Source organism: Eleutherodactylus coqui, chromosome 2 (genome assembly GCF_035609145.1).
Source record: "Eleutherodactylus coqui strain aEleCoq1 chromosome 2, aEleCoq1.hap1, whole genome shotgun sequence".
Lineage (NCBI taxonomy): Eukaryota > Metazoa > Chordata > Amphibia > Anura > Eleutherodactylidae > Eleutherodactylus > Eleutherodactylus coqui.
In genome coordinates this window covers 322,907,022-322,931,414 of record NC_089838.1, presented here as the reverse complement: position 1 = coordinate 322,931,414, position 24,393 = coordinate 322,907,022, and the positions used below count along the sequence as shown (strand labels likewise).

The following is a 24,393-nucleotide window of genomic DNA, read 5'->3' as shown; positions in this document are numbered from 1 at the left end:
ACAATGAGCGTTATCGCAGATTCTTCTTAGCGCTGCGAGGTTTAGTGATAACATTGCAAATGAGAATGAAGCCATTGAAAATCATTGGTTTCCCAATCATACGTTTTCCCTCGCTCTCACATCACAAGAAAACATATCGTTAGTGGGTAGGCACCCGAAACTTGTGATCTCCTGACAGCTTAGTGTACATTTAGATTGCAAAAGAAAGCAGTAACACTGAATGACCACTAGAGGTCAGCCTTCATCCACAATTTAACACACATATCAACATACCATATCTGAAGATAAGAAAAGATAATAAAGTGGTGCATTCCTCCAGGATGACCGGGCAGGTGGTGGGGTAATAATAATAATCGTTATTTCTATAGCTCCAGCTTATTCCGCAGCGCTCTCAAGCACTGGAGAATACAAGCAATACAACAATTACATGTGATATACAATCAGTTTGCAACAAACGGGGTGGGGGTGGTAAAGGAGGTACAGGGGGGGGTGATGAGGAATGGGAGAACACAGTGGAAAACAATTATTAGGAAGCAATCTGGGTGGGATGGTAAGGAGGTGCAGGGGTAGAGGTCGTATGTGATAAGCAGGGTGGAAGGTGTGGGGAGCCATAAGGAGGGTCGAGGGACTAGGTCAGAGGATTTGGTATGCTTCCCTGAAGAGGTGCGTTTTTAAGGCACGTCTGAAGTTTCGTGCATCGGGAATTGTCCGGATGCCTTGGGGTAGAGCGTTCCAGAGGATGGGTGCTGCTCTGGTGAAGTCCTGTAGGCGAGCATGAGAGGTTCGTATTACAGGGGTGTTTAGTCTGAGTGTGTTAGCCGTTTGGAGTGAGCGCGCTGGGTGGTGTACTGACAGTAGGGAGGCGATGTATGGTGGCACAGCGCCATGCAGAGCTTTGTGGGTGAGGTAGAGGAGTTTAAATTTAGTTCTGCAGTGGATGGGCAGCCAATGCAGCGACTGGCACAGGGCAGAGGCGTCTGAATAACGACTGGATAGGAAAATGAGCCTAGCTGCTGCATTTAGTATGGATTGGAGAGGGGAGAGTCTGGTGTGGGGGGGGGGGGGGGGCAATGAACAGCAACATGCAGTAGTCGAGTCAGGAGTGGATGAGGGTGACAAAGAGTGTCTTTTAGCGTGTCCGTGGTGAGGAACGGCATCGGCGCTCGGGATCAGAGACTCCTGAGTGATTAAAGATAGCTGTACCACTGGACAGAGATTCGGGGCCACGGGGGGGGGGGGGGGGGGGCACTATAATTGGGGCAACATTACTAATTAGATCACAATGGGGGCACTATAACTAAGTAGGGCCACAGAGGGGGCACTATAGCTAATTGGGGCACTATTACCAATTGGGGCACCGACAGGGCAGTATTAGTACCTTTAACAGATAACCTTGGAGATGAAGCTTCTGTTAATAGACAAGTAAGATGCGGTTATTCCGAAATGTTGGACAACTTAACTGACTGTAAGAGTTTGCTGAACTCTAACCTGTGTGGGGGATGGGAACAATCTGTTAGAAATCAGAGATCAGCAAGATGATTCACTGTAGAACACGCAGGAGAACCAATGAACCCAGCAGTGGCGGTCGCCCACACAAAGTCCGAAAGTAACACAAGTGTCCAATAACTTGTCCACAACTGGTAGATGAACGTGTTCCTCTGGGCTCGGCTCGAGCTTGTGTGTTTTAGCTAGCAGGGCTACATATAAGTCACTACCCGTGTGCACATGTCAGGCCTTTTCCTGAGGACCTACCTCACTTACATATCTGCAGCGTGTTTAGTACTATAATGTAGGTGACGTGGCTTTGGACATCTGTTGGGGGCACCCCGATTCACAGAGCAGAGTACGATGTGAATCCTTTGTAGCAGTCTCTTGCGCTGTAGTCTCTGCAGGTTTGTTCTTTCAGTGACGACAGTTCTCATGCCTTATGGAGCATCGGCTAGCTCCTTTCTTGTGCCACGGTCCCTCTCTAACAGGCACAGATTCCCCCGGACACGTCTCACACGGCTCCCCAAGCTGACTCCTCACTGCTTTGGCAGCACTCTCTCCTGGCAAGGCAGTCTCTCTTAAGGCTCAGTATTGCTGGAATTGCTCTACCTTGCAGCTCTCTATGATCTCTAGTCCTGCAGATCTCCCACCTGACCTCTGCAGCCAATGGGAAGTCACATACAACACTCCATAGAGAAATACACAAACTGCAGTAATGTATGACGGCCAGTAGAGGTCACCCTTTTATCATCCAAATTGCCTAACTCTTCAGAGCCTGTCAGCACCTCCATGTAGTGAATGAGATCAATCTGCAGTACCACGCACAGCCATATCTGTATGTACGGCGTAGGTTTAAAGGGGTTGTCCCACTTCTAGCTGGTTTTCTGCAGGAAGCAGACAGGTCTGTACATTGCGAAGTGGCCTGGCTTGGTACTGCACACTGATTAATACTGAAGTGAATGAGACTCAGCCTGCACTACCAACCCGGGCCACTGCACAATGTATGGAGCTTTCTGCTTCCTGCAGAAAACCAGCTAGAAACTAAACAATATAGAAAAATATAAAAACTATAACATAACACATAACTAACACATATGCTGTATTACTATAACACATTATATGATGAGCCAGTCGGAGAAGGAATACCGGTCATTCTGTCTCTCCAGGTTCAGGTCACTGCTTCCTCCTGTCTTCAGTGATGAACAAAGGGTAATTATGTGCTCCAGCAGTGCAAAGTAGGAGCTATCAAAGGAACCTGCCTTTGATGTGGGGAGGGGATCATGGGGTTAATCTTCCTACAGAACAACGGGGGTTGTGATGAATCGGCCTATAAATGACATGAACATTCTTTTTATGAACACCTGATATGTATCAGGAATCAGCCAATCATAACAAACATTCTTGATCGGGATTTGAACCCCCGACCCCGGTGTAACAAGGCTGCTGTGCCGACCGCTGTATTCTAATCTCAGTAAGCAATTCGTATTATATATCTAATCAGTAAGGCCCTAAATGATATTGTCCAATACCCTCTGGCGTGTCAAGGACGGCACCATGATGGCCACCGTCCTACCGGAGTGCGAGTTCTGATCGGTGTAATCTAAATCTTTCTAAACATGCCAGTATTTAGTTTTAGCAAAACACTGAAGACCCAACAAGCTGTTTTTAGGCGGTTGCAAAATTATTAGCTCCCTTCTTAAAACAGTGGTCAGCTGAAGGCCTGCAGGTTGTAAAGCTGGCCATACAGAATACAAAGCTGCTGGTCGAACCTGACCATTTTGGTAGAACCAACTGACTATTCTGCATGTGGGTGTCCTGACTTCTCCCAATGGCAGATGTTGTGGGTAAGAACGGTCAAGGGTCTTGGATTTCTATATTCTCGCTGTTTTTGTCCTCTAGGGAGATAAGCCGCTGCCAGAAGATGTCCTCCTTCCCTATTGAGAACAGATGAATGATCCCCCAAGCTGAGGCTTCCTCATGGGTACGGCGGGTCGGAAGGAATAGTTGGATGATATTCAAAGTCTATTGCCAGCTTAATGGCTCACACGGGCGTATGGGGGTGCGTTTTATGTGCAGATGTTTAACGAGCGTAATACACAGTTCACAGGTAAATACGAATATAAGTGCATATTTACCGTGTATTATTAAACCCCCCATTGTCTATAACAGGCGTATTACCCACATAATATGCACCAAGATAGAACATGTGCGTAATATGCGTGCATATCTGAATGCCCCAATGTAAATCAGTGGGCCTTTAGGTGCGTAATACATCGCCCCCATACACCCATGTGAGCCCTGAGACATGTAAGACCCTTAGATGGAAACTCTCCACATAAGGTCTGTCTAAATACAAAGTGTCTCAAAAGTGTGGAAACACCCAATTAGTATGAACATGTTTTGGCAGACGGTGATGCAATTTTGCATACAAAGTTGCGGGATAAGGGGAAAACCTGTCAGGCCATGTCCCCAACATGACGGCCATTTTGAATGCCACCATCTTGGATTCGTTCTCATGTTCACACAGCAATGGGAATAATGGCGCCAGCAGAACGTGTTGAGATCATCCTTATATCAGCTGAATGTGGCACACATGTCATCGGCACAGATTTCAATTGATGCCCCCCAAACCAGACCTCCCACTTCTCACAGGGCAGTGGCCCAACTGTTTTCCGGATTATGAGATATAGGTTCTGTCTCTGATGAACCAAATACTACTGAACGAGCCTTGACAAGTGGTTGCTGATACTTCATCAGTAATGGTTTCTAGTCGTGCAGATTTTGGATACTATTTTAGCCCTTTCAGTCTTATGGGGGGTCCCTACATGCAAAGTAAGGACTGCAAAACTTCAAGTCAAATGGTCTTCCACAGATGAACAGTAAGCCATTAGCAATTGACAAATATCATCACTGAGGCCCTTTCACCATGCCCACCATAGATACCACAAAGACGTACAGAGATCCAGAAACTACAATAACTGCAAAGATGACTGACAGGAACATCTATAGGAGGGAGGGGGGGAATTTACTGAGATAGTTTCAAGCTTCATGTATAAAATAATGCATTCTGCTCACCTGAGGAAGATCTTTGACGCCATCGTTCATCTGAGGAAGATCTTTGACGCCATCGGTTATCTGAGGAAGATCTTTGACGCCATCGTTTATCTGAGGAAGGTCTTTGACGCCATAGAAGCAGCTCCTAGAAGTGCCATGAGCACCATTGAGAAGCTTGGCTCTTTCCCACTGCCCTTTGGGTCGTTATCTCCGGGGCTCAACCTACAAGTTCTACAAATTTAGGTCTGTTGCTCATCTTCCTACAAGATATGAGAAATCTAAGATTTGCTAACATAGAAAAAGAAAGACTTCCTGGGCCAAGCAGCACCTCCAGTGAACTACTGAAGAGTGGAAGGCGGTCTTATGGACTAATGCTTCACAGATTAGACTTATTAAAAGATCACTATTGATGCTCTTTATTAGAACCTACTAAAAACATACACACTAGGGCTAGACAGCTGGGGTGGGGTATCTGGATGTAGTAGGAAAACCGCAACACTCCAGCGACAAGACAGACAAAAAACAAAAGAACTCAGACTCACATAAAGGGGAGAGCGACAGCTCAGATGGAGAGGTGAGAACCCTGATAGACTCAACGTGTCTACTATGGAGACACCCAGAATATAGTGCTGTCCACTGAATGGTTCAGATAATTCCGATTACTAACGAGGCCAACTTGTTGCAGCTCCTCCAGCTCATAGTGTCGATTACTAACTCTGCCAACTAATTATGTTGCTCCTCTAGCTCGACGCGTTTCACCGCCAATATGGCGGATCTTGAGGAGAAACAGAAGCCTAAATGAGGCTGACAGACTGAATTAAATATCAGTCGAATATGTATTGTAAATTGAGAGGAAAAGTCGTGTGTTATTGAATACAGAACTGGTGACGAATAAATGACATCACCCTCCTATAGTATCAGTCCTTTAGAGTGCCAGATTGCACAGATGGGTTCACCAATGGGGGAGCCAAAGCAGCGTGGGGCTAGGAGGTATTAGTAGCTTTGTAGCTCTAACAAAAGCCTCAGGACGATCCCTAATGGACTGCACAACCGCCGTTGATGCCACTAGAAATCTGTGAAGGGCTATTAATTACCATTTAGACTTTCTGCACTCTGTGAATTCATCTTATGGACTAATGAAGCAAAATGTGCCATCTTTGGTACATGACGCAGGGTTTTTGTACACTGACGAGTAGGTGAAAATATAAGTTGGTACCATGTACGAGATTATGATGCTTATGACTAGTGGGATTATGTGTTGGTTTGTACTTTTGTTATTGCAATTGGTTTAAACATGTAGCCCCTGACTGTTGGGCAGGACAACCTGAGCCTGGAGCAATGTGCCTTCCTCTGGACTATCTGGGGTGATAGTCTTTTGGCCAGAATACGCTCACAAGCCCACCTCAAGGGTCCTCGTTGTCTTCTGAGTCCCTACTCTAACAAGACAACTAAAACCACAAGGGAGCCCTACCTACAACTGGGCGATCGTCCCAATAGGGACGACTCTATGCTGGAACATAAGGGGCCTGGTTCGCCCTAGATGGTAACAGCACATGTGTCAAACACAAGGCCCGCAGGCCGAATTCGGCCCGCTGCCCCATGTTATGTGGCTCGTAGCGTGCCGACGCCACTCACCACTGCAGCGATTACCAGCTGGGTTGCCGCAGCTCCCCGCTGGTAATCGCGTTGTTGCCACTGATCCCAGCGCACACTGACGTCAGTGTGCAGCCAGGATCCTCCTTCCCTGAGTCCCCTGTTCATCAGTTCCGCAGGAGAGGACTCGGGGAGGAAGGGTTCCAGGCTATACACTGACCTCAGTGCGAGCAGAGGGGGAGCGCCACTGACAGCTAGGAGGAGGTAAGTATATGAGTTTGTGGGGGGGGGGGTTATTATTACTGAGGGGGGCCTATTATTACTGAAGGGGGGACTTATTATTACTGGGGGGGGGGGCTTATTACCGAGGGGGAGCTTATTATTATTACTGAGGGGGGTTAATGTTGCTGTGGGGGTATTACTACTGAGGGGGTTAATATTACTAATTGGGCCACTGTGGGAGTCGTTATTTTTACTGGGACCACTATCAGGGTCACTATTAGGGCTCATTCACATAGGTTTAATTGTATTTCGGTCGCACAAATACGCTGCGTATTTGCGCAATCGAAAATCACTTATGCCTGTATATTTGGAAACGCAAAAAGGAACGCAGATGGGCCCACTGAGATGGTGCGCAAATATGCAGTGAATACATAGGTTTCCTGCTCATTCACCACGTATTTGTGCGGCCCATTCACTTCAGTGGCCTATTGGGGTGCGCAGTACGCAACAAAATATGTCATGCTGTGTGAAAATATACATCATGTGAATGAACTCATTGACATCAATGGCTTCTATTCACTGCATATTATGTACGCAAATCCGCTTGTGTGAACAGGCCCTTACTGTACTGTCTTAGGCCCCCTGCACACGGGCGGAAATTTCGCGCAGAATTTCCGCCCGTGGAAGCTGCCATAGGATCACATTAAAAAACGCAATCCTATGCAAACGGCTGCAATTTGTCTGCGCGAAATCTCACACGGAAAACGAATCGCGGCATGCTCTAGTCCTACACTTGTCCCTGCAGGGGCTCGGGTCGGGTCCCGACGTGGCCGTCTGCAGGCGGCCTTACAATCGTCCCTTTGAAGGTCACCATAAGCCTGATGTGGCCCTCGGTGAAAATGAATTTGACACCCCTGGTCTACAGGGAAGGTGGGGAAAGCAACTCAAACTAGCAGCATGCATGACACAAACCACTGAGTGAGAAAGGGATAAAGGACAGCACTATCTAGGGAGAGGGGCTGGTATATATGTGCAGCAGACCGATTCTGACTGGCTGGAGAACTCCACACCATCAGCCAGCCAAATCAACCACACCTGCAGCAGGGTACTCCTAGAAGCTCAACGTGACACAGAGTCTTTATATCAAGAGTGTAACTGGTGGATGTTTGATGTTTTAACCCTGGGACTCCCATCATTCTCCATCATTGGTGACCATGACCAACATTGGTTGATCTCAAGATCGGTGGAGGTCACACTAACCCAATCCCTCCTACAGGACAGTTTTGAGACAAAATTATGTTCTGCTTCTACATCCAGAAATGGAGCTCCTCTGATCAGCCGTACAGATGGGTTTGTGTATAGAGATTACGCAGACCGACACCTCTGAGGTGATATTTTTTATCTATGAGAGCCCGTATGTGCCTAGACACGCCTCAGCGATGGGATGCTACGTTGCTTCTTTTACCTTCCAAAGAGCCTGAAATCTAGAATCTGATTGGTTGCTATGGGCAACTGCTCCGCTTTTTCAAAAATTCCCAAAATATTTTCCATAATAAAAATTGACTAGGTGGCGCCATCTATTGCATTCTATGGCAATGGGCTGCTGTGCAGAGCTGGGTTTACAGTTAGGGTTGGCATTAAGATTAGGCCTCGGTTACACAGGCATTTTTTCCCGCGATTTGCGGATCGCATAACGGATGCGCATCCGCAAATCGCGTTTTAATAGCTGAGAGCTGCCTCTGATTGGTCCTTGCGCTGAGCCAATCAGAGGCAGCACTCACTCACTCATTCATGAATTCATGAATGGGTGAGTGAGAGCTGCCTCTGATTGGTGAGGCTGTGACCAATCAGAGGCAGCCCATTCAACAGGCAGGGATTTTAAATCCCCGCCTGCTGAATACTACACAGAGCAGTTCAGGAGAACTGCCGGCCGGCCGCGGCTGAACTCCGGCTGCAGGGAAAAGGTGAGTATACTTTTTTTTTTTTTTACACATTTTAGGATGTTTTTCAGGAAAGGGCTTATATTTTTAAGCCCTTCCCGAAAATTCATCCCGCGCTCGCTGGCAGCCCATTGCTTTCAATGGAGCCGGCTGTATTGCCGGCTACATTGAATTCAGTGGGTGAACATCGTTCTTCTCTGCCACAGCTGTTACAGTTGTGGCAGAGGAGAACGATCTTTAGTAAATGTTCTCAATGGGGTCGGCGCTGCTGCCGCCGGCCCCATTGAGCGCATATATAGAACACAACGATGCGCAGAATGCAGATAGGCATAAGTTGTATATAATCTGTTCGTCCTTTGTCCCTCAGGGTGTGATAGTCCGGGTCTGGCATAACATCTCACATCACTGCTAAGTATTTATTCTATTCATTTAACCCCTGAGTTACCACCCATACACCTTTTTATGGGCCTTATTCCGACACCTTTCTATAGCACTGCATAGGAAGCCTTGTACAGGTGTCCCGAGGGAGCAGGGATCAGGGGTCTGATGAGACAGCAGGGCTCCATCTCTAATGGTTAACCCTTTATATGCAGTGTGTGATGTGACCACAGCATATAAAAGCATGACGGAGCTATGCACCTCAGGGCTTGAAGGTGGCCCGTGGGTCTGCCATCTACGGTGGCCTACAACTTCATAGGCCAATATAATACACTTTTTAAAGAAATGATCAAATGTAGTGACATTCAAGTCCCCTAGGGGGTCTAAAAAAAAAGTGTAAAAAGTGGTAAAAAGTGGTAAAAATATAGTTTAAAAAAAGGTCAAGCGCCACCTTTCCTCACTTAGGGCGAGCACCCACTGGCGTTTTTTTACCTGCGTTTTGCGTTTTGCGTTTTGCGTTTTTCCTGCACAGGCATAGAGATAACATGTGTTCCTGTCCACTGGCGTTTTTTTTGCATTGCGTTTGCGTTTTTAACATAGGAACTGTCAGTTGCATATGTGTCCTTATTTTTCTCCATGGAAATTAATGGCAAAGCCGCGAAAACGCCGCGAAAACGCCGCGGAAAAAACGCGGGACACGCGGCGAAAACGCTGCGTTTTTTCCCGCGGGAAACGCAAACGCCAGTGGGTGCTCGCCCTTACTGTGTTAATAATAAATTGTAAATTGTGTATTGCCGCGTTCGCAATAACCCACGTAAAAAAGCTGATACATTTAACCCGTGTGGTGAACACCATGAAAAGAATATATTAAAAACCTAAATAGCTAATTCTGCATATCTCGGCTCGCAAAAAAACAAAATCGAAAGCGACCCAACAGCCTTATGAGCCATTGAATGGCATCATTAACAAATACAACTCATCCTGCCTGCAAACAAAACCTTCACGCAGCATCACTGAAAATAAGAATGCCAGGGGTCATCGAATGCCGCAATAGGGGAAAAAAATGTGCGAAAAAATAGCAAAATGTTTTTAAAAACAATGTAAATTTGGTGTTGACGTAAGAGTACTGATCCCCAGAGTTAAAGGGGTTGTCCCGCGAAACAAAGTTGGGGTATACACTTCTGTATGGCCATATTAATGCACTTTGTAATGTACATTGTGCATTAATTATGAGCCATACAGAAGTTATTCACTTACCTGTTCCGTTGCTGGCGTCCCCGTCTCCATGGTGCCGTCTAATCTTCAGCGTCTAATCGCCAGATTAGACGTGCTTGCGCAGTCCGGTCTTCTTCTTTTCTGAATCGGGCCGCTCGTGCCGGAGAGCGGCTCCTTGTAGCTCCGCCCCGTCACGTGCCGATTCCAGCCAATCAGGAGGCTGGAATCGGCAATGGACCGCACAGAAGCCCTGCGGTCCACCGAGGGAGAAGATCCCGGCGGCCATCTTCACCAGGTAAGTAAGAAGTCACCGGAGCGCGGGGATTCAGGTAAGTACTATCCGGTTTTCTTTTTTAACCCCTGCATCGGGTTTGTCTCGTGCCGAACAGGGGGGCTATTGAAAAAAAAAAAACCCGTTTCGGCACGGGACAACCCCTTTAATTTAACATGTGACTCATGGCACACGGTGAATGCTGTAAAAATAAAAAGCATCCCAGAACTGCAGATTTTGTTAATCTTATGTCTAGAAAAAATGGAATAAAAAGTGATCAAAATGTTAAATTTTTCTAAAAATTGGTTATGTAAAGAGTAGAGTTCATCCCGCAAAAAACAAGGCCTGTAAGGCCTCATGTCCACGGGCAAAAGAAGATTTTAAATCCGCAGCGGATCACCCGCGCGCGGATCCGCGCCCCATAGGGATGCATTGACCACCCGCGGGTAGATAAATACCCGCGGATCGTCAATAAAAGGGAATAAAAAAAATATGGAGCATGAAAAAAAATGGACATCAGAATATACTCACCTGCTCCGGATCTTCCCTTCTTCGCGGCTTCATCTTCTCTCCGTCGCGGCCGGATCTTTTTTCTTCAGGCCGGCGCATGCGCGCGGCACACAACCGGCGTGCCGTGCACATCCGCCGGGCCGAAGAAAGAAGATCCGGCCGCGACGGAGAGGAGATGTAGCCGCGAAGAAGGGAAGATCCGGAGCGCGCGAGAGGTGAGTAATTGTTATTTTCAGCCCTCGTGTCCGCGGGGCAGGAGGGACCCACTGCAGATTCTCCATGGAGAATCCGTAGCGGGCCTGATTTTCCCCGTGGACATGAGGCCTTAGAGCTACATCGAGTGAAAATAGAAATGTTCTTGTCCTTGGAATGCGATGAAACAAAAGTAAATCACTTTTGGGGACGATTAACCCCTTAGTGACGAAGCCTGTTTGCGCCTTAGTGACGGAGCCAAATTTTTGAAATCTGACGTGTGTCACTTAACATAGCATAACTCCATGAAGGTTTTGCATATCCCAGTGATTCTGACATTGTTTTTTCGCCACATATTGTACTTCATTTAGGTGGTAAAAATAGACCGATATAATTTGTGTATATTTATTAAAAGTGCCAATATTGGGAACATTTTGAAAAAATTGTCATTTTTTCACATTTTCAACTGTAATATATCAAATATGTGCAAACATAATATAGACATTTTTGCTCAGATATATATTCTCATCTGTTTACTTTATTCTGGATGCACGTTTGAAAAATTTTTGTTTTTTTTTAACCATTTAGGAGACGTACAAATTTAACTTTAATTATCAACATTTGGAGGAACACTTTATTTTCCGGCACCAAGCCAAGATTGTAAAGGCTCATAGGTGTCAGAATTATAGATAACCCCACAAATGACTCCATTTTAAAAACTACACCCCTTAGTGTATTCGGGAGTATTTTGACTCCTCAGTTTCTTTTCAGGAATTAATGCAATTTAGAGTAGAAAAAAATAAAATTTCATATTTTTGCAAATACATAATTTTAAACAGAGGGTTTTTTCCTATAGTGCCCATGAAAATGAGGATTTACACCTCAAAATGCATACCCCTGTTTGTCCTGTGTTCAGAAACATACCCATTGTGGCCCTAATCTTATGTCTGTATGCACAACGGGGCCAAAACTGAAAAAAGCAGCCGGTGGCTTTCAGATCAGACATTTTGCTTAAAGGCATTTTAGGCCCCATTGCCCACTTGTAGACCCCTTGAGCGACCAAAACGACAGAGAACCCCCACAAGTGACCCCATAATAAAAACTAGACCCCTTAACGCATTTATCTAGGGGTGTACTGTGTATTTTGACTCCACAGTTGTTAAATGAATTGAAGCAAAGCAGAAGAAAAAAAATACGATTTTTGTTTTTTTGGCAATTATGTCATTTTAAAAATAGTTTTTTTTGTACAGTGTACATAGGAATGAAGACGTTCACCCCAAAATGTATACCCCCATTTGTCCCGTGTTCAGAAACATACCCATTGTGGCCCTAATTTTCTGTCTAGATGCACAATGGAGCCCAAACTGAACGGAGCATCAAACTTAAACTGTCTTTTAACGTTTATGTGATTGCCATTATCCAATGGATAATGGCGATGACGTGACCGAAGACGCTCACTGCAGCCCCCCGTGACATTTCCAAGCTCTTGGCTACCTTTAGTAGCCAGGAGCAAGGAGATTTTAAATTTCCTCTTTCCCTTCCCAGCTTCTGCGCATGCGTCCGCCATTTTGGTGAAGGGCGCATGCGCCAAAACTGGGGAAAGGTCCGCGGATAAGGATCCCGTCAGGTGACCTCGCCGGTGGCCTTATTTAAGTAATTTCACCTCCCCTCACGGATCCGATCCGTGACGGGAGGTGAAAAATTGAGCTTTTTTTAACTTTTACGTGATCACTGTTATCCATTGGATAACGGCAATCACGTGACTGGGAAAAGCGTACCATGACACCCCATGAAATCTCCTGGCTCTTGCTCATGCGCAGAAGCCGGGCAAGGTCCGCGAATAAATATGGGGGCTTTAGGTACCTAATCTCATCTCCCCTCATGGATATGATTCATGAGGGGAGATAAAACAAACTATTTTTCTTTTTTTTTTCACTTTTTAAACTTTTTTTTAACTTTTACATGATCGCTGCTATCCATTGGATAGCAGCGATCATGTGACCGGGAATCGCATACAGCAGCTCCCGGTGACAGCTCCCTGCTCTCGGCTACTCATACTAGCTGGGAGCAGGGAGTTTTTGAATTTCACGGGCCTCCCGACTCTCTGCACATGCGCATGACGTAATGCAGGGCCGGGGAGAAGCCAGAAGATGCTGGACGGCGGGAGGGACGGGGGGTGAGTACTCTCAGCTCCCCTTACAGATCCGATCCGTAAGGGGACCTGAAACTTTAATTGTTTTACACTTCTCATTGACTTTAAAGCGATCGCGATCGCGTGACCGGGGGTGGGGTCCTGTGGCCCGGGATGACAGCTCCATGCTGTCGGCTACCTCCGGTAACCAGCAGCATGGAGCTGTCACGTCCTGAGCCTGCAGGGCTTACATTCCTAGAGGAGGCATATTTCTACGTCCTCTGGGAATAAAGCCCAGCAGGCCAAGACGTAGAATCCCGATGGGGCCGTCACTAAGGGGTTAAGGCCCATTTGGAGGTACAGATTATCGTTAAAAAATCGTTATAATGACCGAAAGTGCGTGATAATTGCTACGTCTAAACACAAATTATGTACAATCGCTCAGTTTCAGCCAGCATAAAAATCATCGGTAGTTCGCTGACTTCATCACGTTTAAGCGCTCCCGCTCGTGTCTTTCCCATATAATGTGAAGGGCTGAACAAGAAGTGAGTGATTCTCATCGATGATCTGCCTGTCTGAACAGAGAATGAGAATTGGCATTAGCCTACTTTGTGAAAGTTAACACCCCTGATAGTTGCAAGTGTAGATAACGCCTAGCGACACTCCAGGATGCTGAGATACGAGGAGCTGTTTGTTGTTCCTGGGTGTTTGGTGTGAAGGGATCACGGTGGTCCAGCTAATAAAATAGCACTTCTGCAAAAACCACATCACGGGACCCTTTGAGACCTCAATATGGGGCACAGAGCAGTACAGAGTGATATAACAGAGGAGCAATAATGAGATTCCCCAGAGAGTGAGGATTTTTTTTTACATACAACAAGTGCGGTGTCCGTGTGGAGGCCGGCCATTGTGGGTGAGACAATGGGGTTCTCAAGATGGTTGTCACAGGTGGCTCTGTGATCTCTCCCCAACAATGGCATAACGTGGCCCAGCTGAGTCGTGCAGAATGCAAAAAGTACAGGCAGATGTAAAGGATGGTAATCAGTCTTAATGGTATTGTCACGTGACGCCAGTGCCTCTTTCCCAGCAAAACAGTTACTCGTTGATATAAAAAAAAGAGTCCACAGACAAAGAGATAGTTTTCAAACTGGAGGTACACGGTTTACTTTACTCACATAGTCCAACTTTGATTTTCCAAGAATAACGCCAGATGACTCTCTCAGACACAACACATCTGGCAGGCTTCCTCTTGATCCAACTCTGTTACACACACACGTTCTTCTAGAAGACACTTTCCTTCCCATAATCTAGGTGTCCTCAGTCTAAATGATCTGTACGACGATCCCTGGGGTTATACTCCTGACATGGTTAACACAAGTCTTCCCTTTTCTTGCTTGCTAGTAACTCCTCCCGACTTGTCATAGCAGGAACCATTACTCTTAGCTTCAGACCCCCCTGGTGAGGGGAAAGCATCCCACGATAACTGAGATAGGCCCACGGCTCTGCACAGGCAGAAGCTAAAGTGGGCTTTAGCCTCCCACTGACAAACCAACTACGTCTCTCCACTCCCTCTATTCACTCCCCTCTAGGCTCCGCCTCCTAAATTCTCCTAGACTGCTACACTGCCACACACAACAAACAAGTTAGGTAGGACAGATTTGCCACAGCAAAGCTTGTTAATGCCTCCATAGAACATAAAGCAACACAAGTACACACAAGACAGGTTACACAAAACGGACATACATCTACTCCGAAGACACCCCAACTCTGGGCCACAGCACAAGCTTAACCATTAACCCTTTGAGGACGCGGCCATCTTCTGTTTTTTTCTTTTTTGCACTCAACTTCCAAAATCCCATAACTTTTTTACTTTTCCGTTGATGTTCCAGTTTAAAGGGATTTTTTTGTGTCACGTGTTATTTACTGTCCATTGTACTGAAAAACTTTAAAAAATTTCTGAGTGGACGGAAATGGAAAAAATACTTTTGCACCAGATTTGGAGGAGCCTTGTTTTTACGGTATACACATAGTGTCAAAATAGATGGGACAACTCTTTTTCTGCTCGTCAGTACGACTATGATACCGAATTTATAGAGGTTTTTTTTTTATTATTTGCATCTTTTGAACCCCAGACCTTTTTTTTATCTTTTCGACGATATAGCTGAGTGAGACAACCTAGCGTTTCCACTGGTATCATTTTTGGGTACACATGATTTTTTTTATCCCTTTTTCTTAGAGTTTTTTGGAAATGAAATGACCAAAAAGTACAATTTTGGCATTTTTTAAATTTTCTGACAGCGCTTATCAAGCAATGGTGTTCCCGATCTCCATATACACGTGAGAAAGTTGGACACTCAGGAAAGAAGAAAAACTGATGCTTTCCAACTCTGGTGCTGAAGAAGAATGCTGTGTATACCGCGGCCGGCAGTGGTCACCAACCAGATGGTCCTAGAGCAGAGGTGTAGCTTGAAGCTCCTGGGCCCCGATGCAAAACCTGTAACAGGGCCCCCAACTATAATGCTTTATTCACAGTACCATATGGAGAAGAGAGGCCTTATGGGCCCCCTAAGGGCTCATGTCCACGGGCAAAATAAGAATTAAAATCCGCAGCGGATTTTAACTCTTCTCCTGCCCGCGGATCCGCACCCCATAGGGATGCATTGACCACCCGCGGGGTAGATAAATACCCGCGGATGGTCAATAAAAAGGATTTAAAAAAAAATGGAGCATGAAAAAATCTGGACCATGCTCCATTTTCGTGCGGGTCTCCCGCGGGGACGGCTCCCGCGGGCTTCTATTGAAGCCTATGGAAGCCGTCCGGATCCGCGGGAGACAAAAATCGGAATTTACTCACCCGCTCCGGTTCTCTTCGCGCGGCGCCATCTTCTCTCCGTCGCGGCCGGATCTTTTTTCTTCGGGACGGCGCATGCGCGGGGCACGTCACCGACGTCATCATGCGCATCCGCCGAGGCGAAGAAAGAAGATCCGGCCGTGACGCAGAGAAGATGACGCCGCGCGAAGAGAAGAAACGGAGCGGATGGGAGGTGAGTTTATTCTCATTTATTCCTATTTTCAGCGCTCATGTCCGCGGGGCAGGAGGGACCCGCTGCAGATTCTACATGTAGAATCTGCAGCGGATCTGATTTTCCCCGTGGACATGAGGCCTAAGGCTCCTGGGCCCGGGTGCAATAGTTCCGCCAGTGTCCTAGAGTGTATCATTGATGCTCGGCTCATATAGTGGGTCGTAAAGAAGAGTACACCAAAGAAGATGCTGACTGGTCGCAATCATTGGGGATTCAAGCATGTACATGGAAGAACTCAAAGAAGCCGTCAAGGATGGGAAAGCACTGAAAGTTGGCCTCAGCTGATCGGATAATCATCATATTTATATTACAGTGCTGGTAAACCTCTTTAAGTGACTACAGACAGCCCCCCGCTGGCACTGTGATATCCCAATGGTTGGTATAGGGGCCAATGCATATGGTAACGCTTCCTTCCTCTGTTGGGCAGATAGCTATTCCCAGGGTAGCTGCTTCTCCCACCTACCCCTTACTCTCTACCCCACTGTAAAAAAAATATATAAAATTGCAATAAAATTGCAATAAAATACATTAAAATCTCAGTTTAATCACAAATTTACATCAATTATATAGAAAAATATAATAGCTATATACATGTCACATGATGAGACAGTTGGCGGAGGGCTGGGGGAACGCTTCATTCTGTCTCTCGGAGCTCAAGTCACTACTTCCTTCAGTCTTCAGTGATGACAAGGCATTAATTATGTGCTCCAGCGGTGCAACGGAGGAGCTATCAAAGGAACCAGCCTTTGTGGTGGAAGGGGATCACGGGGTTAATCTTCATATACAACAATGGGGGCTGTGAGGAGTCGGCCTATACAGGTAATGAAATAAATACCAAATTATACAAGACATCATGTAATAATAGCATACAACCTCAACCGGGATTTGAACCCGTGACCCTGGGGTAACAGGGTAGCAGTGCCAACACTAGGGGGAGTATTCATCATGAGAAGAATTTGAATTTTTGATGCCACTTTACTGTCAAACGTTTTTCCTTCTCCATTTTAAAGTGCGACAAATATCAAATATTGTACGAAGATGATGAATTTGCTGCACCTTTAACCCCTTCAAGACCAAGCTTGTTTATGCCCTAATGACCAGGACAAATTTTTTTAAATCTGGAATGTGTCAGTTTAAGGCTGGGTTCACACAGGACGGAAATCCTAGTCTGAGGCTTAAGATTGCAAGCGGAATTTCCGTACGTGCAGTCCGCATGGAAATTCCGCAGCGATTGCGCCCTGTGTGAACCCAGCCTTACTGAGAATAACCCTATAATGGTCTTTTTGGTCACATATTGTACATTATTTTGGTGGTAAAAGTAGAGCAATACGATTTGTGTATATTCATATATGTAGATTTTTAACATTTGTCATTTTTTTTTCCGACTCCCGTGTGTCAAATATCTCCATACATTCTGTACTCATTTTTATCAGATGTATATTTCCCCTTTACTTTATTTTGGAAGCACAATTGAAAAATTTAGCAAGTTTCTGAGCAATTAAAAATTCCTAATCTAACATTAATTTTAAAAATTTTGCCATAAATGTATTTCTATGAGGACGCCTTCACACGGGTGCATGTGTATTCTGGTCCATGAACACGCAGCCTATTCATTGGTTGAAATACGCTGTTGCTCTGTGATTTTCCGCTGTTCAGCAGCGTAAAGAAAGAATGCACAAAATCCCATTGATTTTGTGCGTAAACACGCAGCGTATACACAGGTTTTCTGTGCATTCCATGCATGTATACACAAGCCCATTGATTTCAATAATAGGCACCAAGACAGGACACGCAGCGTAATTGTAATGCGAACAAAAGTCAAATGTAAAGTACGCAGCTATGAATGCACCTATTGTAAGCAGACTGTAGTAGTAGCCTGTATCGAGTTTTTACCCGCTGGGGGGCAGCCACGATCGCTGGCGGAGTGGGTGATCTAAATTGAAGTCGCTGCTGCACAGAGCCCAGGCAGCAGCAATGTAAATTTACAGTTGGAGGTAGTGAAGGGGTTAAATAAGTCTAGAGTTGTAGAGTCACTGTGTTAGCCACTCATTTACTAGAGTGAATTTGAGAATCTGCCATTCTTAAGGGTATGTTCATACAGCAAGATATTTGCAAAGATTTGGTATGGAAGTCATACTGACTCAGCATCAGATCTGCAGCATCTGCGTCCCGTTACTTCCCATTTGGACTTGTCACGCAGATTCTATGTCATATCGAGAATTCCACATGTAGATATACATGTGCATCGCCGTGGATTTCTGCTGCGGTTTTCAGACACATCGGATTCCATCATGTGAACATACCCTTACTCTGTATAAGAACCTCCTTCCACTCAAACCCCGCCCCTTTTTCTAGGCTTAGCTATAGAAAAAAAGGAGAGTGGGTATTTGCATGAGCACATGGGTGTGCAAGAACAGTTAGGCCTCATGTCCACGGCAAAAAGACATTTAACCCTTTCCAATCCATTTATTTTTCTCATCCATTCTCCCCAGCTCCAAATAAATTGGGGCTGGGGAGAATGGATGAGAAAAAATACATTTTCGCTTCAGCCTCCTGAACTGACAGAGTTTAGGAGGGTGCAGGTGCTCACCGCACCGTGGGGGGAATGCAAAAGTAATACTTCCACATTCTCCCTTCTGCCTCCTGACACGGCGATCATGTAACCGCTGGGGTCAGGTGGCACCAGCGGTCACATGATCGCCAGCCGGAATCTCTCTGCATTACATAACGAGCGCTATGTGAAGTGTAAAGGAGAAGGCAGAAATGGTTAAAAACCCTTTCTGCCTTCTCCTCGGGGGTCCTTGATGAGGATCAGTGCAGGAGTGCATCTGCACCCGATGTGTCTGATGATCGGGTGCAGATGCACTCCTGCACTGCAGTGTCGGGCCTGTCCCGACATCGGAACTGTGGAGGGAAATAATGATGTCGGGGCAGGCCCGACATTGGATTGGAAAGGGCTAAAATCCGCAGCGTTTCTCCCGCTTGCGTGACCCGCGCCCCATAGGGATGCATTGGACACCCGCAGGTAGTTAAATACCTGCTAGTGTCATTTTCCCTTGAGGCGCGGATTGCGTGTGCAGGAAAACACCCGCAGCATGCTCCATTTAAGTGCGGGTCTCCCGTACGGACGGCTCCCGCAGGCTTCTATTGAAGTCTATGGAAGCCGTCCGGATCCGCGGCACACCCGCAGCTGAATTCCTGCTCTCTGGTGCGGGAGGGCAGGAGTTTAAAAAAAAATAGAGTGCACGGCGCATGCGCGCGGCACGCTGCCAGCGTGCCGAGCACATCCGCCAGGCCGAAGAAAGAAGATCCGGCCGCGACCAAGGGCAGATCTGCAGCATCCGGACAGGTAAGTAATTCTTCTTTTTAGGCCTCATGTCCGCGGGAAAGGAGGGACCCGCTGCGGGATTCTGCATGGAGAATCAGCGGGGGGCCTGATTTTCTCCGTGGACATGAGGCCTTAGACGTGGTAGTGCTGACGGCTTCGATACGCCGGTCAACTAAAGTTTCTGTTAACAGTCACAGACAATAGGTACAAAGAAGGTAAAAGTCTGGGGTCCGGTGCGACCTATCTAGAGATGCTAGTGGAGGAAATAGAAATGGACTGTGCTGTACCAGAAGGTAACGCGTTTCGAGGCATTATGCCTCTTCATCAGACAGCTGGAGGCCGGGTGGGGTCTTGGGGCCGTCAGTGTCTAGCGATTCACAGATACATCATGCCTGAAATGCTTTACCTACTGATGCAAATAAAGTCCTTTCATCCATGACTTGTGCCTGTGGTAGCACCTCTAGGCAGGCTGTGCTGCACTTGGTGCCTGTGTGTCTCATAAACTCTGCAAGCAATCTAATCACTAAGACACTAAATTCCCACTTGTGTGTCAAGGTCCACGCCATGAAGGCCAGCCTGTACCTTTCCAGAATATGATTATTGATTGGTGTTATCTACCTGTAGCTTTCTAGACATGCCAGCATTAGTATTTAACAAACAGGTAACACCTGCCAATTTTTATGGAGTTGCAAAAATATTAGCACCCTTCTTAAATTAGTGGTTTAGTGAAGGCCTGTTCAGATGCAAACATCAGTATTCGTGTACAAGTTCTAAGCTGGCCATACACAATAGAATTGCCAGTTAAACCCACCAATATTGGTGAGACCAGTCGGCCAACTAATGTATATGGGGGAACTTCCAGGTTTCTCCCAGTGGTGGTCGGGCATGTCTAGGAGCGGCTTATTCCACTACTCTACCTATAAAGAACACATGCATGCACGGCCAAACCAAGGGTGCATGAGGGGGTCAGGACGAATAGCAGTCGGCCAATAGGTATCTGGAGTGCATGGCCAGTTTATAGTAACCCTCTGAACCGGGGGCAAAATTTGCCCAAAGGCCATAGTAATTTTACCCACCACCCTGGTTTCTCCAGGTTTGGCTGCCGATCTGCTTCTTTATGCCCCTCTTCTTTTTTCCAATATGGCTGCGGTTGTTCTTATGCTACATTCAGGCGGCAGAATTCACGGCGGAATTTTGCATGTGAATTTCACCTCTGAGAACCTCGGCAAAATCGGTGGCTTTTTGTTGCAAAATCCGCATGTGAAATTGCGGTGCATTTCCATTCGTTTCTATGTCAAGAAGTGACTCATTTACACATCTGAGTTCCATACGTAGATTTTGCCCATTGACAGGGCTAAGTCCGTGTCAGAAACTGCGGCAAAAAGCCTAAGGCCTCATGTCCACGGGCAAAATAGGATTTTAAATCTGCAGCGGATCACCCGCATGCGGATCCGCACCCCATAGAGATGCATTGACCACCCGCGGGTAGATAAATACCCGCGGATGGTCAATAAAAGGGAATAAAAAAAATGGAGCATGAAAAAAAAACGTGACATGCTCCATTTTCGTGCGGGTCTCCCGCGGGGACGGCTCCCACAGGCTTCTATTGAAGCTTATGGAAGCCGTCCGGATCCGCGGGAGACCTAAAATAAGAATAACTTACCCGCAGCGGATCGGGAAGGTCTTCTCTTCTTCACGGCCGGATCTTCTTGCTTCGGCCCGGCGGATGTGCCTGGCGCATGCGTGCGGCACGCTGCTGGCGTGCCGAGTACATCTGCCGGCCGAGGAAAGAAGATCCGGCTGTGAAGAAGAGAAGACCTTCCCGGTCCGCTGCGGGTAAGTTTATTCTTCTTTATTCTTCTTTTCAGCGCTTATGTCCGCGGGGCAGGAGGGACCCGCTACGGATTCTCCATGGAGAATCCGTAGCGGGCCTGATTTTCCCCGTGGACATGAGGCCTAAAACTTTGATGTGGTTTTTAGAGGCGGAATTCATGCCAAAAATTCAGCATCGAATTTCAACATGTGAACGTACCCTTAGACCAATCGATGCACACGGAGCACTGGTGGTGCATCAGTAGTCTAAGGCATTACACACTGCCCTGGTTGGCCACTGCTGCTCACATGAGCAGCGCTGGCCAATCAGAAAATAGAATGCAATGTCTGACTACCAATGCACAGTGTACATCAAGTAGTGGCAGGAGCCATAATGAAAGAATGAAGGGGAGCCCCAGGAAGAAGCACATTGTGGCTGAATCAAGAGAAATGAAGGCAGCAGGTAATATAACTCCCCGCTCCGTCTCTAGGCAAATTTTGTCCCCAGGAGTGGGGAGGGTCACTTGAAGACTTACCCAGCCCCCAGCCCAGTGAGGCACTCTCTATGCGAATGTATACACACCTTTTATTCTTTATTTCGGCAGGTTCCACAGAGGCAGCCAAACAGGCCATTGAGCATCTGGATGGTGCACAGGATCAGAGAGATACCGGTTGAGGCAATGACCATAGAGAAGAGGATGACATTGAACTCCACCACATCCTTGGGATATATGCAATATTTCCACATCTCTCTTTTGAACAAGTAGTTGTCTTCCTTGCTGGAAACAATGGAGAGAAAACGGTAATTAGTAAAGTACTGCAGGTGCCGGTCAGATGAGTTGGTCCAAGACCATCATATAGTTGATAAAGTATCATAAGGCAACAGCAAATGGACCCCAGAAACAGAAGCAAAGATTCAATGCACTTGGTGGACAGTGGTCCCAGCTGGACAGTAAGGACTGGGCTACAGTCCGGAGTTCAAAAGTTACCAATTTTAAATAGGAAGGAATTCAAAGCCGCTGATACTGTTTTAGCCCCTTCAACCCCTACTTGAACAGAACATGCAAAGTAATAGCCCCCTACCAAATGGTTTGCATTTTCAAAAAGTTCTAAGTATGTGAAGAGAAGGTGTATAGGGAGGGTTTAAGGAGTGCGGTCCTCACCTGAAATCTTCAATTTCCGAATCAAATGGTCTTACCCATTTGGAATCTGAAATACTCAAATTTAAACTATATAGGCACTGAGGTCCTTTCACCATGCCCACTGTAGATACCGCAAAACCATACAGAGATCCAACAGCTCCAATAGCAGCGAAGATGATTGACAGGAACATCTATGAGAGGGAAGGGGAGAATTTACTGAGATTGTTTTGAGCCTTATGTACAAATGAATGTATCTTGTACCATTCAAGGAAAGACTTTGGCAACATAGAAGTAGCTCCTAGAACCGCCATAAGCACCATTGAAAGGATTGGCTCCACCCCGTTTCCCCATGGGTTTTGTACGCATATACATGGCCCACCTATAAGTTCCACAATAGGTCTCCTGACCCAGGTTGAGTGGTTGATGAGCCCTAGGAAGAAGGCACTATTTTCCTCTCTTTTCCACAGCAAAAGAAACCCCTAATTGGACTTTATTAATATAGGATTTTAAGAACCCCTTAAACTGGAAAAACTCTCCCACCGATGTCAAGGAATACCTTGGTGGCATTTCGGAGTTGCCTCCACATGACCTACAGTACATGCACCTATGAAAGTTGCCTTTTCTACCTCTCTTTTGGTGCCAGCCATGTACTGCATGGCCACTTACCCCACATCGGTTGTTGCAGCAGCCCTCTCGACCAGTGGCTTGGATATGGATTGCCGGAATGAGCACCTGGGATCCAAAAAAATTGTTATAGGTTTGGGTGGAAGTCAAAGAGAGAACCCTACCAACCCCTCCTCTCCAAAAATCAACCTCATATTCTTACCATTAAGCCTCCTCCAATGAGCCCTCCAAGGTAAATAACCTCTGGTGTCATCTGTTCTCCTGGGTTCTTCACTGGTTCAGTCTCCCATCCTGGAAAGAACTGGATCACATTGCAGACAATGGAAATGAGACACAACGGATACAAGGAGACCCCAATAAATTTAGCACATTTCCCAGTACACATGGTGATGAGAGATGGACGAGCTGGAGCCTGAGAGCAGATGGAGGAGACTGGGGCTGTGGTGATGACGGTGACTTTAGTCCCTTATATCTCTTGACCAAGCCCTAAAGATATCACATAACGGCGGAGTTTGAACTTCATGTGACACAAGGAGATAGTCGGACAAAGACGTCATTTCTTTCCGATCCTGAATTATTTCTACGGCCAACAAGGGCGCACCTCTGATCAGCTCTATGGAGTATTGTGCAGGGAGAGATTGCATAGACATGTCACCTCTAAGGTGGTGTTTCTTATCTATAAGTGCCCATGTGCACCTAAATTTGCCTCAGTGGTGCTACCTCAGCTTGCTTTTGTTATTTTCCACTGAGCCTGACTTCTAGATTCTGATTGGTTGCTATGGGCAATGGCTCTACTTTCTCAAAAATTCCCAAAAAGTTTTCCATTAAAAAATGTCCTCTAGGTGGCTCTATTATGTTGCATGCTATGGCAATACGCTCCTTCATTATATCCCTTGTACAAATTATTATACATACTGTATGGCCATTTGCATGTTATAAAGGAAGGGTTAACTGGACTGTAATAAATAAGGCTCTCATTAATGTTATCTGTATCAGTGTCAGCTGTTTGCAATGACGACAACGAGGATACTATTAATTTTTAACTGCCATGGACATTGGAGTGCCGGTTTTAGACTGGAGACTTGAGCAACTTGGGTAATACTGAGACCCTTCGTCTTTTCCTATCAGGTGGGTTATAGTGCCGCAATGTTGAGGGGTCTGTTAGGTGGATGTGCAGCTAACTGGTCTGTATCTTCATCCAAGAACACAGCCCCTGTATCTGTCAACCACTTGTCTAGAGCTCTACAGTCCAGTGGATAGGTGCCCTAGTCTATGGTCTGGTACACCAGTCTCTGCTGTCTAGTGCTTTGGTGCCATCAGTTTCTGGCATTATGTAGTCTATGCCCCATGCCCCCTTTCCTGGGTCAGTGCCATTGTTTTTGGCGTCCATTAAAGGGTTTTTCCGAGGTG

The 24,393-nt window shown here is 46.3% G+C and overlaps 1 protein-coding gene across 1 annotated transcript; it reads right to left on the bottom strand.

The window, feature by feature from the left end:
• Positions 1-21,803: 21,803 nt before the first annotated feature.
• On the bottom strand, positions 21,804-23,368 carry LOC136610281 (transmembrane 4 L6 family member 5-like). The gene is made up of 4 exons (XM_066589514.1): positions 23,186-23,368; positions 23,026-23,091; positions 22,381-22,550; positions 21,804-21,996 (listed from the first exon to the last, which is right to left on the bottom strand). Exons 1-4 carry the CDS (start codon positions 23,366-23,368, stop codon positions 21,804-21,806), a joined length of 612 nt encoding a protein of 203 aa, XP_066445611.1.
• Between the last annotated feature and the right edge of the window lie 1,025 nt (positions 23,369-24,393).